We start from the raw sequence: 16,656 nt of genomic DNA, 5'->3' as shown, positions 1-16,656 counted from the left end.
AAACTCAAATCCAAAACAATTGCAACTTTTCAAACCTTCAGACAAATATTCCTAATCAGACTATCTGGGTTACAGATGTTTGGTTTGGGGTTTAACTGGCTGCAGTTGTGTTACATTTGAATTTAGCTTCATAATGATTATAGGTCATGGTGCTTCACCACTGCTACTATGCTCCATTTTATGTGTGTAAGGATTAGAATCAAGCATCATCGAACCAAACTGCAAGGATTTGTATTGGCTGAACTCAAACCAGACACCACAGGTGCAAGTTCAGTGGCCACCTTTGTTGTCATATTGTGGCACGACGCCATAATAACGTTACTTCAAACAGTCCCTGTGCCATGGGATCCCATCCCCAAAATGCAGAAAGAAGCCCCCTCCTGCTCCCCATGTGGCTGGCCATTTCCTACTACTTGCATTTCTTCCCTGAAAGGGAAGCTTTATACAGGCAACGTTGTGATGCTAAGGCACTATACATTGTGATACATTGCTCTACATACATCATCACATTAAGGGTGGAGTTTACCAAACTGTGCAGTTGAACCCTAATAGCCTCAGATCTGCTTATCTCAAGTAAAAGTAAAACCCAGCCATGTCATGAAGGCCCTACTCTGGGTGGGATTTTCAACAGGTGATCTAATCTTGCTCCCATTGAAGTAGCTGGTAAAACTCCCATTGACTTCAATATGAGCAGAGTTAGGCCAACACTAAGTGTTTTTGAAACTCCCAAACTCTTGGTTACTATGAGGTGCTTGAAGTCAATGGGAGTTTAGCCTAAGGATATCAGAATTTGTTTCTCGTATTTAGAATTAAGAAGTTAGAATTCCAAGTTGCTCTGTGGGACTTTAACTATAACACCCTTATTAGTTATAATAGGATTTATGCATTTAAAGATCTGTGCAAACAGTGGAAAAATATAGCCCTGTGGATGCTTCATTTATTTAAGTAACCAATTCACTAGACTGGATGATTTTGTCCATTCTTCCTGCTTGAAAGACAAGTAATAAAATTTCAGTAATTAAAAAGTGTACCCTCCGAGAAGACTGGAAAGGAAATTAACACAAACATTAATGTAGAGAACTTCCTCTGATAGACACAGTTGATTATTGCTATGCTTTAAATGCAAAATCTGATACTATACTTCTGTAATTCCTTGTATAATGAAATACTTTAAGAAATATATTACAGTCATTGGACCATCATTAACAACTATGAAATTAAGTGTCCCGTGGGTTTTTTCCAATTTAAAGAGGGTTAAATTGCTAATTTTCATGTTAATTAGCATTCATTCTGAAGAGCAGGAAATGTAATTCCATAGCATCTAGCATTTAACAATTTAGCTTATCTAGACATTAAATTTAAAGGAACCTCTGCACTATTTGCTAGAGATTTCTTAAGTGCTAATGATTAAGGGAATCTCATTATTTTAACAACATGCAATTTCTGAAGATTAATATTGCTAATTTATATACTTCATCTCTGCATAATAAGAAAGTAACACAGCACTTAGAGTGCGGCAGGTGCATCAGTTCTTATTAAAGACCATTGGACTTCATAGATTTGTGGGTTTAAAATAAAATAATTTTGTATGCTGACATTTAGAATTGGAATTTGTTGCCTCAAGACCTACGCATTCACTGGGCTGTGCTCAGTGGTATTTGATAATTCCATTCCTGCTACCAAAGTATATGCATTCACAGTTATGTGCGATTGAAACCTCTTCATATAACACAAAAATTAATGCCTCCTTTCTTAATGTTTAAAAATTTAATACATCATATTAGTACCTGTAAACTGTAGATATTAATTATAAAATTAATTTGAATTAAGGCAAATAAGAGTTGTGGTTCAATTTAGTATTATGGATACTGCTCTCTCTTATAGCATTAGCTGCATACCACATTTTTTAATTTTTTTAAAGAAATGCTGATGTAATTCAATGGGTGTTTTCCCTTTAGTTACATCAGGGTTTGTGATGTGTCACAACCTGATGGTTTGTTTCACAGCATCATAAATTCATCACTGCTGGATTGCAAAAGGTAGACGAGAAGATGCACCATGCAGCCCCTCCTGGAGGATAGCAGCAGCGGTGTAGAGATGATTTGGAATATGTAGGGGCTCTAAACCTGCTAATCGAAAGAAGTCAAATGAGAGCTCATGGCATGAAGGTAGGATGGTGTTTAGGTCAATATAGTATCCAGGGGAAAGAATGTACAGAGAGCTAGAGGGCAGCAATGGTACTATATATGTTTTTATTTTTTTCAGATCCTTAGTCAGGGCTCTTAGTGTTTACTATATTAAAAACATACAATTTTCAGGCAATATAAAATCTGCAGTACACTTGCTAACTGAACTGTTTGCCCAAATATGCAGTTATCACTGGACTTCTCCCCTGAAGGTGCATTTTGAATCTCAAGTAGGGAAAATCTGGTGTTCATTTTCAAGTTTCAAAACACCATGGGTACGTCTATACTACCCACGGGTCGGCGGGTAGTGTTCCATGTGTTGGGGATTGAGTTATCGCGTCTCGTCTAGATGCGATAAATCGATCCCTGAATCAACTTCTGTACTCCACCTTGGAAGGAGGAGTAAGCAGAGTCGATGGGAGGGCTGCGGCGGTCAACTCGCTGCCATGAGGACGGCCAGGTAAGTTGAGCTAAGATACTTTGACTTCAGCTACACAAATAGCATAGCTGAAGTTGCGTATCTTAGTTCGAACATCCCCCTGTGTAGCCCAGGCTTGTGACATAACCTGGTAGTATTCTAATGCCAGAATAAATTGGATGCCTTTCTTCTTTTCTTCTCCTTTGATTCTTATTTTCTAGGTTCCATAGCTTAGGTCTGGTGATTTGGTTCTCCCCTTTCATTCAATGCCTTACTAGTCTGACAAATGGACTTTCCTGTCCATAGCTGACAATACGAGCTCTTTCTGACAGGACCTCTTCTCCTATGCTTTCTTCCTGTCTTTCTCTTGTACTCTTGGCCTCCTCTTCAGGTTTCTCCAGGTCTTTCCTTTTTCACATCTGCTTGTTTTTCTGCTCTTCATCTAGCAACCTCTTGTCTCAGACCCAGTCTCTCTCTTTTTCTTTCTGTTTGCTAACTCCCTGCCACTCTACTTGCTGCCTTTTGTCCCTTCCCTCTCTGGTCCACCACCTTGCTCCTATCCCCGTGATCACTTCATAATCCCGTTCCTTTCCTTTTTCCATACTCTATATTCTTCTCCTATAGTTTCCTGTGTCTTACTTCACCTTTCTTTCTATAGACAAAAGCTTCATTCCCTCCACAATGCTGATTCAGTCCCTAAGTAATGCCTACCCCAGGGATCGGCAACCTTTGGCATGCAGCCCATCAGGATATGCCCCTGGCAGGCCAGGATGGTTTGTTTACCTGCAGCATCTGCAGGTTTGGCCAATAGCAGCTCTCACTGACTGCAGTTTGCCATTCCAGGCCAATGGGGGGTGCGGGAAGGGGCACGGGCCAAGGGATGTTGAGACTCAGAAGTCCTGGGTGCTGGCCATAGAGCTTCTCAACAAAACTTGGAAGAATTTTTTAACGTGCATGGATAAAATGATGTGGTTTTCCCAACTTCATTCTGAAAAGTAACTAAACCATTTTTGCTAAAAATTTCCAAAATATTCAGCCTGCGGCAAAGAGCTGTCAAGGACCATTTCGGCCCAAACTCTTAAAAGTATGGCAAAGTTATAAGCAATTGAAAAGAAGATTTTATAATGGATAGTGGTAGGCCACCTTAACTATAAGTGCACTGCCAGCTCTGACCTCTTATAAGCCAATACAAACCATACACACATCAAGTTGTAGTCAAATTTAATTTGAGAACAAAAAGGAAGAGTATAAATACTGAATTTCACTACAGCAACTTCTGGAAGAATGAGAACAATTTTGAGCAGCTTTCACTGTGATAAAGCAATTATAGGAAAGGTAGAATGAGGAAGTGGAAAGTATTCAACAAGAAATTACCATATGCCCCAAGGATGGTGCATGTGTGCTACTTAGTAATTATTACATTAGGAGCAGAAGTAGCCTCAGTGAGGATGAACAAGAAAAGGCAAATTGTAAGAACCCCCCCCCCCACAAATGAAATGAACAAAATATCAAACACACCAGTGGAAAAGAGGGATGGCAGAGTCAATGTCTGATATAAAGTAAAGAGAGTGTGAAAATTAAGCATAGAATATAATGGAGGGCAGAAGAACAAGCTACAATAAGAAATGCATCACTTTTACAATGAGTGAGAGATCAGTGAGTCAGTGATAGCAGAGGTACTGGAATGGTGGACAAATGAACCTCTACAAACAGTATAAATGAAGTCAAAACAAGACTGATGCCAGATACATAAAGAGTATACTATTTCTATGGGAAGAAAAATACGTGCTTAAAACAAGGAGCAGAAATATTGAATTGCAGTGTAGGAAAACAAAATGAATGAAGACTCTGAGTTTTAAAAAAATCCCTCAAGGATACAACACAATAGCATCTAAAGAAATAAAGGTATGTGATGAAGTACCATTGTCTAGCAAGGCTAGGTATCCAGATCATAATCCTAAAGAAACTTCTACAAGTTATTTTGAAAATTGCTGGAAATAAATGAGGTGTCAAAAGGCTAAAAATAAGATGATGTTTCAACTCAAATGGAATAATAGGAAATAGCAAAGCTTTTGATGCGGTCTCCCACAGTAACTTGCTGGCAAGAATAAAGTAGTATGGGCTGGATGAATGGACTATAAGGTGGATAGAAAACTGGCTAGATCATCGGGCTCAACGGTTCATGATCAATGGCTCCATGTCTAGTTGGCAGCCGGTATCAAGCGGAGTGCCCCAAGGGTCGGTCCGGAGGCCGGTTTTGTTCAACATCATTAATCATCTGGAGGATGGCATGGACTGCACTCTCAGCAAGTTCTAGATGACACTGAACTGGGTGAAGTGGTAGATACGCTGGTGGGTATGGATAGGATACAGAGGGACCTAGACAAATTAGAGGATTGGGCTGAAAGAAATCTGACGAGGTTCAACAAGGACAAGTGCAGAGTCCTGCACTTAGGATGGAAGAATCCCATGCACTGCTACAGACTAGGGACTGAGTGGCTAGGCAGCAATTCTGCAGAAAGGGACCTATGGGGTACAGTGGACGAGAAGCTGGATATGAGGCAACAGTATGATATTGTTGCCCAGAAGGCTAATGGCATTTTGGGCTATATAAGTAGGGGCATTGCCAGCAGATTGAGGGACCTGATCATTCCCCTCTATTGAGCATTGGTGAGGCCTCATCTAGACTACTGTGTCCAGTTTTGGGCCCCACATTACAAGGAAGATGTGGTAAAATTGGAAAGAGTCCAGCGGAGGGTCTGGAGCACATGACTTATGAGGAAAGGCTTAGGGAATTGGGATTGTTTAGTCTGCAGAAGAGAAGAATGAGGGAGGGATTTGATAGTTGCTTTCAACTACCTGAAAGGAGGTTCCAAAGAGGATGGATCTAAACTGTTCTCAGTGGTACCATATGACAGAACAAGGAGTAATGGTCTCAAGTTGCAGTGGGGGAGGTTTAGGTTGGATATTAGGAAAAACTTTTTCACTAGAAGGTGGTGAAGCACTGGAATGAGTTACCTAGGGAAGTGGTGGAATCTCCTTCCTTATTGGTTTTTAAGGTCAGGCTTGAGAAAGTCCTGGCTGGGATGATTTAGTTGGGAATTGGTCCTGCTTTGAGCAGGAGGTTGGACTGGATGACCTCCTGAGGTCCCTTCCAAACTTGATATTCCATGATTCTATGAAGAGGCCAAAGTTTCCATATTTTGATTTATGTCCTAGAGGTGTCTAACATGTCTAGGTAGATGACTATTGTTAATTTTTGTAAACTGAAATAATAAATAAACAAACATGCATAAATAAATAAAGTGTCCTCTAAAGTCCTAATCCTGTTAAAGCAATGCATGTGTTTAACTTTATGCATGTGAATAGTCCCATTAAAGTAAGTGGGACTGCCTATGTACCTAAAGTTAAGCAAGTTCTTACATTTTTATTGTTCATGACTGGGGGATTATTTTGCCTACTCACCATTGGACATGATATCATTGTGCATACATAAACAGTATTAGCATATGAAAATCTAGTAACTTCCCAAACTGTATACTTAAATATGTGGTTTGAATGTAAAAATTGGTGCATATTTAAAATTTGCATACATCTACTTATGTGCTATATACAGCCACTATACACACATACTTATAAGCTAGCTGTTTCAATCTATCTTTCCTATCCCTTGCCATTTTATCCTCTATATAATTGCTGTAATAGGAAAGCATTAGTATAATAATGGTTCAGGCTTAGCCTCATAAATGGGATATGAAGAATGTGGGAGAATATTATGTGGGCCTCTATTGATTTCAGTGCTTTCTGCTACATAGGTGCAAAGAGTTAACTCAGTCTTGGATAGTTTTTGCACATCTGAAGGAACCAAAACTCAATGTCTTTTAGACAGCCCCAATCGTTGGTGCTCAAGTGACTATACAGGTTGTGACTCTAAAAGCCCCTTTGTGCCAACTAGCATAGGCACACTCAACATACTGTTGTCAGAATATTTAGCCAAACAGCAACTTTTAGGCTATCATATAAAAACTGGCAATATGCTGGTCATGAATATCATCATGTGGTGCACGTACGGGCTGTGCATAAAGAGTTACATATGTGAGCTGTAATAGGTTCTTGAAATATATTTTGGAGGCTGCCCTAGACAAAGGCATGTTGTTTTGCCTGTTTGCCTCTGTCTCCAATGCAAATCGATCAAGGTGAGGTTAGAGACTCACAGACTTCAAAGTCAGAAGGGACCATCGTGAACATCTAGTCTGACCTCCTACACATTGCAGGCCATAGGCCCTAACCTCTGGCTGAGTTACTGAAGTCTCAAATCATGGTTTAAAGACTTCAAGTTACAGAGAATTCACCATTTACACTAATTTAAACCTGCAAGTGACTGCAGAGGAAGGCTGCAGAGGAAGGCAAAACAAAACAAAAAAACACACGTCCAGATCTCGGGGGAAATTCCTTCCTGGCCCCAAATATGGTGATCAGTTAGACCCATAGCATGTGAGGAAGATCTGCCAGTCAGATACCTGGGAAAGAATTCTCTGTAGTAACTCATGGCCCTCCCCACCGTGTGTCCCCTCTCCAGCAATTGGAGATTTTTGCTACTGGTAGTCGCTTACGGGCCATATACCATTGTGGCAGTTTCATCATACTATCCCCTCCATAAACTTATCAAGCTCAGTCTTAAAGCCAGTTAGGTTTCTTTGCCCCCACTGTGCCCTTTGAACTTCACTCCTCTGATGGTTAGGCACCAATCCCAGGAAACATGGTTGGTAAATAGGTAGTCTGGACACCCAGTGTAAAAGTGGGGTGAATTGCAGGATTCCACTCTGGGAGAAGTACATACCTGTCACTTGGAAGGGGTGCCCACAGACAGAGAGAGGTTAAAATTAAAGCTAACCCTGTTACAGTAACAGAGAGCATCAGTTGTTGTGCTCGGGCAGCCATGCACTGTAGTTGGTTTTAAAGTTGAAAGGCAATTAGCCCCCTTGATAGAAAGGTTTAATCAAAGCTTTTTAGTGTGCATTTCATGTTCATGAATGGTTAAATTTTCAGGCAGGGCATTACCTGGCCTCCACCTGATGTTGCACGTACTTAAATTTGCATTTTCTAGTTACAGACAGCATCTAAAATTTAAATATATCTGCTTAGCTTTTAAATAGTATAGCAGCTGCACAACTTCTAGTACTGGAGTTTTCACCAACAAGTCCCATTGACATTAATGGGAGCTGGAGGTCAAAATGTGCACAGTTGTATGTGCCTAGATTATGCATGGCATGCACACAAGTGTTAGCATGCATCTCTGTGTTTAGATACAAGCATGTGCACAAGTGCAGACTGAAAGATCCTGCCCAAATAACACAAACATACTGTAGATTCCAAACATACTAAGAACTGACTGCAGTTTCATTAGGGTGATCATCACCAGCTTTAGTATCTCAAAAACTGCAAATAAATACCTGTGATGTCACCAGAAGCCCCAAGATGGCAATACAGCCTTGTTTTTCTTAGCGACTTATTTTTATCATCACCATTATTATTATTATACAGTATATGGATCAGATTGATATTTTACAACTTTCTCTTGCTGGTTTCTAAGAAGGCTTTGTTGTTTGCCAAGAATTATATATACAGAATTGGAACTCTCCAACTACTTCAGTACTACAATAAATGAATGGATGAATGTTGTGAATGACCTGGAGGCACTGAAAGATTTCATTTGACGTCACCAACAAAATGCATGTCTCTAACCAAATTTGGTCTCTTTTCTATTGACATATATATGTAACTAAGGAACTCCCTTAAAGGAAATATACTGCCTTATATTATTGTCTATTTTACTTATAATGATTTTATATAAATGTGCATACTATATTTTCAAACAATAGCTTGTATTGCCTTCCATAGTATTCCCTTCTTTGAACCAAACCAAGGGTATTTGTTCTGCCAGTATTGGTATACTTTCTATTGCTCAAGTGAAATTGCTTCTAATTCAGTCAATCTTCTTTGCAAAGAATAATGAGAACTCCCTGCAGCAGGGACCATTCACCTCAGATGCTTGGTAGGGAGGCATTGTGGTTCTGCCAAATGGGCCACTGCCCAAGCAATTCTGTTGGCCAGCATTCACAGATTCCATCGCACAGGAAAAAAAGAAAAAGAAATTGCTAGCCTTCAAGAATGCCACAGCATACAACTGCAAAAACTCCCTATTGCATAGCTGGTCAGAATCAGTACTTGTATTTTGCCACCAATGCTGTGATAATCTTCCTTTTCTCTTTGTTACAGGTAATCATTAAAACATGGTGACCTATAAGTTGCTTTTGTTTAGGAGCCAGGGAATCAATACTTTCATAAAGCTGGTCATTTTAATGTGCTAGCAGAGAATCCATATCTTGCTCTGGAGGCACATATGCATTCCCCCCGCCCCCCCTGAAAGTTCTAGAAAATAGTTGGATCCATTAGTTGCTGAGAGTGAACCATCATCACAGATCCTTTGCTTCTGAGAATGAATAAGCCCTAACCCAGTCTGCAAAAGTGATTACTTAGTCCATGATAGAATTGTATTCAATATGGGATGAATCCTAAGGTTGTTATTCTGGCAAACCCCTATTGAACTCAATGGGATTTTGCCTAAGAAAGGCAATAATAAATAAATAAAGACTTTAAAATTTGATTACTTTGTCTTCAATCCCAACCTCCATGCCAAAGTCCAAAATGTGCCCACTTGTATGTGTCAGGCCAGAGAGACCAGCTGCTTGTAAGCATGTGGTTCTTATGATGGCCAAAGGTACAGGGACCATGAATTAAAGCTCTCAAGAGTGCATATTGAAGCCCCTCTGCCCTCCTCTCCTCTCAAGACAATACCAAACTTGATACCAATACCAAGTTTAAGAGCAGATAGCTCACATAGAGAAGCCTTTGGAGTGATGGGAAGGTCTGCGCACAACCAGAATTTCCACATTCACTTTATCCCAGGATTTGCATTCAAAGGACTTAATCTTCAGAAAGGGGCATCTTCTCCATGTAGGTTTAGCACAGTATATCTGGACTATGTAATAGGTAAGATGTTGGTGATATGAACTAACAATATGATAATAAAACAGCTATAGAAATGAGAATGGCTAAAAGCTAGTCATAATTACTGAATTCCGTATAATAATATTTGCCTATGCTAGGTGGATTTTTGTCAGAAGATAATGCAAAAACAGACATTGTTGGAGAACGTGTATTTGATAAAGCTTTTGATAATGTACTCTATGGTTAACTAATGTATGAGGTTAGCACAGCACACTAGTACAAATTAGTTAAGTGAACAAGCTGTTATAGTTAAACCTTAGAAACCTTCAGGGACGACGAAGGTAATGAGTACCATACTAAGTATTATGGCCAAGACTTTGCACTTTGTACTTTAATGAATGGATGAAATCATAAATGGAAAAACAGCTCATGGATTTCATTTTAGAAAAATATAATGTTTGGAGATTTTGAGTCAGAAATTATCAAAGAAAATCAGTGTTCTGCAGAACACAGAACAGGGGAAGAACATAGGATGTATGGTATAATGCTCAGTTAAACCATCAACATCTCTGTTTTTACTCATTCCTCTGCTAAAAATACCCTTTTGTGTTTTATTTGTCAGTTACTGGATATAACCACCAGCTGGGAAACTGGATCAGATTTGCTGGGTTCCTTAGCTCAAATGTCTCACATTATGTTTCCATATCTGGGGCACAGTAGCTGGTCCAGTTTGCAAAGGATGGCCCATGTCTAAGAGACATATTGCCTTGCCTTGATATGCACTATATACAGTAAGTGGACAAACAATACAATGTTCTTTCCTTCGGCTTAGCAGACAATCGTTCAGCCTCGTATACAATAAGACTGTAATAGCCTGTCTTTTAGTGGTGGAGTAATGTAGAAGTAGTTTGTCTTCTCTATTATTTTCTGAATGGGGCTACTTCAAAAGTTCAGACCCAAAGTTCAGACCCAGATCAGGGCCCTGGTCAGGATCTTTCATACTCTAACTCTATGCAGCATCAAGTTTATGGCTTCTTCAGAAATTAATTCTATTTGTTGCTTTCCCATATGAGTGAATGATGAGCCCCATAATATTGGGGAAAGGACTATTGTTGAGTAGCACCCTATGGATGAGAGGTAAGGGAACAGCAGGGAATGACTTTTTTGTTCATAAACTATCCCATTGGTCAATTGTAGTGCTTTTCTAATGAGCTCTGAAGGGTCACTCTTTTCTTCAGCTCCAATTAGAGAAGACTGTTGGCTGGGACAAAAGTCTTTGCAGCTGATGGTGTGGGACGCACAAAATGATGGGGAATCTTCCTATTTATGACAGAGAAACAGAGGCCCTGCTCTATGGGAAGGAAATTAATTTGACATATCAGAAACTTTTCATGTTTAGTGACGTACTATGGAAGTCGGAGCAGAGGAGTGTCCTTGTCCCAGTTCTTCGCAAACTAATCTTACTGGCATCTTGGCATAGGGGTGAAGAAGTACATGGGCCTGTAGGACTAAATTACCCTTTTCCCAAAGTTACTTCTGAGCGAATTGAAACACGACTGCTTCTGAGCTACATTTGAAAGGGTAGGGTGGAGGAAACTTGCACTGACACTCAATGTACTATACATGTTGTGCATTTCAGTACAGGCTGTTAGTCTTGAGTACTGTCAATCCGCCAGCTTTCAGAGCGCTACATTTACTTTAAAATTAAAAAGAGTTTTATTGCTTAAACATTATCTTTTATGATGGAAAGGAGCCAAGAAAAACTGGTCGGTGCATCAAAATGGCAGTTTTATTTTGCATAAATCACAGGGAGAGAGTAGTGTTGGGAGATGGGGGAGGTTGTTGCTATGTGCTGGGACTGGATTGGTTTGAGTTCAGATACAATCCTGACAAGTGGAAAAACAATGAAGAGGAGATATTAATATTAGCGTCACAGGGTTGGGATCTGAAAATGTTTTTGTTAAATATTATTATGTATGTTTGTGTGGATTAATTGAGTGGTGATGTGAAGAACTGCTATTGTGTCCCTAGCCGCTATTTGCCAGAAACTGGGAATGGGCTGGGAGTCCAGCTGCATCCCCACCCAGGCTCTCAGCTCCTCACTCCCAGACGCAGCTGGGTTCCCAGAGGGGAGCTGTTCACCTGGAGTCTCAGCGGCTCCCAGTGCATAGTGGGGAGTGAGTTGTCCAAGGAGCTGAGAGTGGGGAGCTGGGCGGATGCAGCCCGGCAGCTGTCTGGAGGCTCCCCACTCACCGCAGGGAGCCTGGCAGCTGCACTGAGGCTCCAGGCTCCTTGCATGAGCTGCAGGGGCATCTAGGCTCCCAGTGATGGGGAGTGGGGAGCCAAGAGCCCAGGGGTCAGCTGGTCACTCTTAAGTCAGTGGAAATGCTCCTGGTGAGGACTCACAGCACTGACAGAAGGAGAGTACTGTGGACATGAACCATCGCAGTATTTGCTAACATAGGTCGACTTACATTTCAAGTATAGACATGCCCTTAGTCAACTACATTGTAACCTAAACCCTTACCCAAAAAGCACTGAGCATGCACCATAAATTAATGGGTTAATTTGGTGAGTTTTCAGCCCCTCCCAAATTAGTCCCTTCATCAATAATGTAGTTAGAAAGTTGTGAGCTAAAATTCTCTTGAGGGTTTGTCTTAATTAAACATTCTGTATCTCTCTCTTCTCTGTTGGATACGGATGACTAAATAGTCACCCTTTAATTATCTGTATCACCATAACACTTTCTGCGTTTGACTAAATCCTTTCAACAAACCTTTTCATTGCAGAAATAAAACCATATCAGTTACATCAGAAATTCTGAATGCTCACAGATCTTGGCATGACTTTTGGGGGAACCACCCTTTGTCTAAACCCTGAAATCTTGGTATGAAATAATAGCACTTTTCCTCCTTGCTGCCATTTTAAGTTGACATCCTGTTAATATCAGTAGCAAAGCAAGATGTAAAAGGCACATCTAGCAGGACAGCAGGTACCAGCTATGGATGTAGCTAGCATATTTAGCAGTGATTAACTTGTTACAAAACAAATGATAATAAGCAATTAGAAAGTATGATCTGTTTCCTAAAATGACAAGCCGTGTTGTTCAATAACATTCATTATAGTCTGCATGCAATGCTGTAAGAGCTCCATCCTGAGAAATCATAGAATCATAGAGGTGTAGAACTGGAAGGCACCTCAATAGGTCATCTGGTCCAGTCCCTTGCACTCAAGGCAGAACTACGTAATAACTAGATCATTCCTGACAAGTGTTTGTCTAACTTGTTCTTTAAAAACCTCCAATGACTCAGATTCCACAACCGCTCTAGGCAAATTGTTCCAATGCTTAACCACCCTGACAGTTAGGAAGTTTTTCCTAATGTCCAACCTAAACGTCCCCTTGCTGCAATTTAAGCCCATGGCTCCTTGCCCTACCCTCAGAGATTAAGAACAGTTTTTCACTCTCCTCCTTGTAACAACATTGTATGTACCAGAAAACTGTTATCATATCCCCCCTCAGTCTTCTCTTCTCCAGACTTAACAAACCCAGTTTTTTCAATCTTTCCTCATAGGTCATGTTTTCTAGACCTTTAATTATTTGTGTTGCTCCAATTTCTCCAATTTGTCCACATCTTCCTGAAATATGGCTCCCAGAACCGAACATGATATTCCAGCTGATGCCTTAACAGGGCAGAGTAGAGCAGAAGACTTCTTGTTTAAAAATAAGCTCTGGGTTGCATGTGACCATTCCCAGGCTAGCTAGTCTTTAATTAGAGTTAGTTTAAACCCTGTCCCTTTAAAAGAATCAACCAGCAAAATGGGGAATCATTGAGTCCTTTCAGGAGCCTGGTCTAAATCTGTTATCACCATAGAACCTTGTCTGTGTTAGATATTGAATAAGAAAATTAACATGGGTGGCTTGTTTTCATGGGTCTGATCAAAAATCCATTGCAGTCAATCTAAAGATTCCCATTGATGTCAATTGGACTCTGGATCAGAATCAATGTGAGTGAGTCTGGGACATAAGAAAAGTTAATAAGAACAATATTTCTACCCATGCCATTCAAGGTGATTTCCAGTCACTCTGTGCTGTATTCTTCCTTTATGATGGAATACCAATCACATGCATGACTTTCCAAGTTTACCTGCTTGTGAGCATGGTCATAGGAATTGATGTGGTTGTCAAATTCCTGGTGTTTGTGATACTGCTTGTCACATAATTCACAGTAGAAGTTAGCCTTCACATCCTCCAGACCCTTTGCTGTGGCCTTCTCCTTCTCAGCATAACCCTACAAAGGCAGAGGGAAAGGGTAGCATTCTGTTACCAGTAGTACTGCAGATTCTTGATCTCACGCTTAATTAGCCACATTTTATGTTACGCAATAAGGAGCACTTAAAATGTTAGGTCTGTTCCTCACTGACCGAACTGATGATTCACGGAAATCCACATTGATATGAAAATACATTTTGATCTAAAGTTACTGATATCAGACTTTATTGGACATATTTTTTTCTCCCAGACAGATTAAGGAAACATTCACTCTCTGGACTAATTACTCTGTCAGCCTAACTTAAATATTATACCAAACGACATGCAATAGTACAAGGATGAGGAAAGAGCAACAAACAACGAGTGGACCCTTACTCCCCTTATTGTGAAGTAGAATAGTTAAGATGATACAAATGAATGTGTGGCTACACACAGGATGATAAACCTATTTGTTCCAGTATCTTTTGTTTGCCCATCCGGGCGTCTGTTCTTTCATATCATTGCTTAGAGGAAGCAAATTTGTTCTCTAAAGTTGCATACTGGGTCAGATTCTCATTTGTGTTCTGCCCTCTTTACACCACGAGTGGCTCAGAAGGGCCAGAAAGCAGCTGAATATGGCCAGCAGAGAATTCTCCTGGGATAAGGGAACTCTCATCTTGAACAGATCCTGCACCACGCCTTCCTGCAGTCAACTTCAGTATGAATGAGCTTGCCAGGTGGCTGGAGTATACTGCACTCCAAGTAAATTCAGCTGGCATTCAATCCCATAGGGACCCTAGCCTGTTAGTTTAAACGAACAGCCCCTTGGCTGCTCTGATCTATGACCAGCCTTCCAGACAGCAGAGATCCACCCTGAGAAACAACCAGCCATCACTGGCTCTCTAATAGTCCCCTGCTGTGCTGGGAGGAAGCACAGGAAAGCAGGGATTGTGATACATTATATAATATTTATAGATAGATAGATTAGATAGATAGGACAAGGCCTTCAGAAATAGTGGCCTACAGTTAATCTCCTAAAGCCATACTTAGGCACCTAAACAAATGGCCTGATTTCTAAAGTAGCAGCAGCTGGCCAGTGTTGGTCATTTTAACAGTATCTTATGAGATTATATATATATATATATAATTTTCTACACTATTCTATTTAGGAGCTTTAAAAGCAAACTTCAAACAGGAAACAATTATTTTAAAAAGTTGTCAAAATATCAATTTGATCTCCATCATCATATTCACAATGAACTATTTGGTGCTATTCATGTGCATGTTAAAATACATTGCCATGTGAGTCATGTAATTAATCATTTACTGTAATTATATACCCATTTTTGGATGGGAATGTAGCACATCACTTTTTATAATGAGGCTTTCACAACTGCACAGAACTGCTGTCTGGTTTCTAAGTACCCTCAGCTGGAATGCAAATTTTGAAATCTACATGACAAGAGTTCCAAGGCTTTACTCCATGAAGGTCAGACATTGCAAGCTTTGAGACTTGAATATGCATTTTTTTTCATAGTAACCTGGACATGACTTCTCAGGGCTAGATTCACAAAGGGACTAAGGCACCTAACTGCCACTTTAGGCACCTAATCACAGAATCAGACCCCAGTGGGATTCACAAAACCCCAGATCAGCTGCCTCTAATCACTTAATGCCTACATTTTTGCAATGAAAGTTCCCTAGGCACCTATATTACATGCACACTCTAGCCCCAGACAAGGTATCTGGATCCAGAGCCCCAGCATGATGCATGAAGCGAACCAAGGAAAGATAGGTATTCCTCAATTTAACCTGCCTGTGGGGCCTGATCTGGTAGGTGTGCTCTGAGCTTGCCTAGTGGATCAGACTGCTATGGGGGGCTTACACAAAACTGGGAAAAGGGGTTGAGCTCCCATGTAATTTTTAGCCCAGTCATTAAGGTATTCACATGGGATGTGGGAGATCCACAGTTCAATTCCTTTGAGAGGAAGAAGGGATTTGAAAAGGGGTCTCCACGCTCTCAGGTGAGTGCTTTTACCACTTAACTATGGAATAGTCCGATGTGCAGGATCCCTCAATCTTTCCTGTGGAAGCTGTTCCACGTTGAAAAATATAAATATAGCATCACTGGCTAAGAGAGAGAACAAGCACAAGAATGACCCTGTAGCTTGATGATTAGCCCACTCACCTGGGATGGAGAGACCCAAGATCCAGTCCCCCTACACCAATTATTTTTTAAATTATTTATGTAGGTGGAACAGTGATATTGAGGGAGCCCCACACCAGAATTTAGAGTGTTTAGAGTGCTCTTCTGAGAGGTGGCCAACACCTGCTTGAATCTTTTTTTCCCTTCTGGGGGCAGGGAGGGGCGGGTGGACTTCAGTAGGGGGTCTGCCACATCCTAGGTAAGTGCCCTAACCACATGGCAAAAAGTTATGAAGATGGTCATCTTCCTCCTCCTTCCCACTGGCAAAAAAATGGCATAGATGGCTAACACCAGGAGAGGTTTGCAACTGGGAAGCCCAAACAGAAGCAGACACCTCCATAGCCCAGACTAAGGCATGGAACTCTGTGAGACAGAGGAGCTTAGGACACACCCCTCTCCTACGCATCTCCCATTGACTGTCTGAGGGGGGATTCTGCCTAGCATGCTGGCTTTTATGAATCTCCAGTCTTAGGTGCCTGTCTTCTACTCTCTGTCAATTCATTGTGTACGCATCAAACTCAGCCTTTGTGAATCCCAGGGATTTTCTGGGTGTCTAAAAGTTAGGCGTGACAATGCTGAGTGTTAT

General features: G+C 40.7%; 1 protein-coding gene across 1 annotated transcript in view; it reads right to left on the bottom strand.

Moving 5' to 3' along the window:
* ZNF804B (zinc finger protein 804B) overlaps window positions 1-16,656 on the bottom strand; it is a 355,486-nt gene that overhangs the window by 33,199 nt on the left and 305,631 nt on the right. Inside the window, exon 2 of the mRNA XM_030550506.1 lies at window positions 13,761-13,904. Within this exon, the coding sequence (XP_030406366.1) occupies window positions 13,761-13,904 (144 nt within the window). The remainder of the gene's footprint in view (window positions 1-13,760; window positions 13,905-16,656) is intronic.

The sequence above is a fragment of the Gopherus evgoodei genome, chromosome 2 (assembly GCF_007399415.2).
Source record: "Gopherus evgoodei ecotype Sinaloan lineage chromosome 2, rGopEvg1_v1.p, whole genome shotgun sequence".
Taxonomy (NCBI): domain Eukaryota; kingdom Metazoa; phylum Chordata; order Testudines; family Testudinidae; genus Gopherus; species Gopherus evgoodei.
Note: the sequence above shows the minus strand (reverse complement) of the source record. Positions and strands in the feature narration are given on the sequence as shown.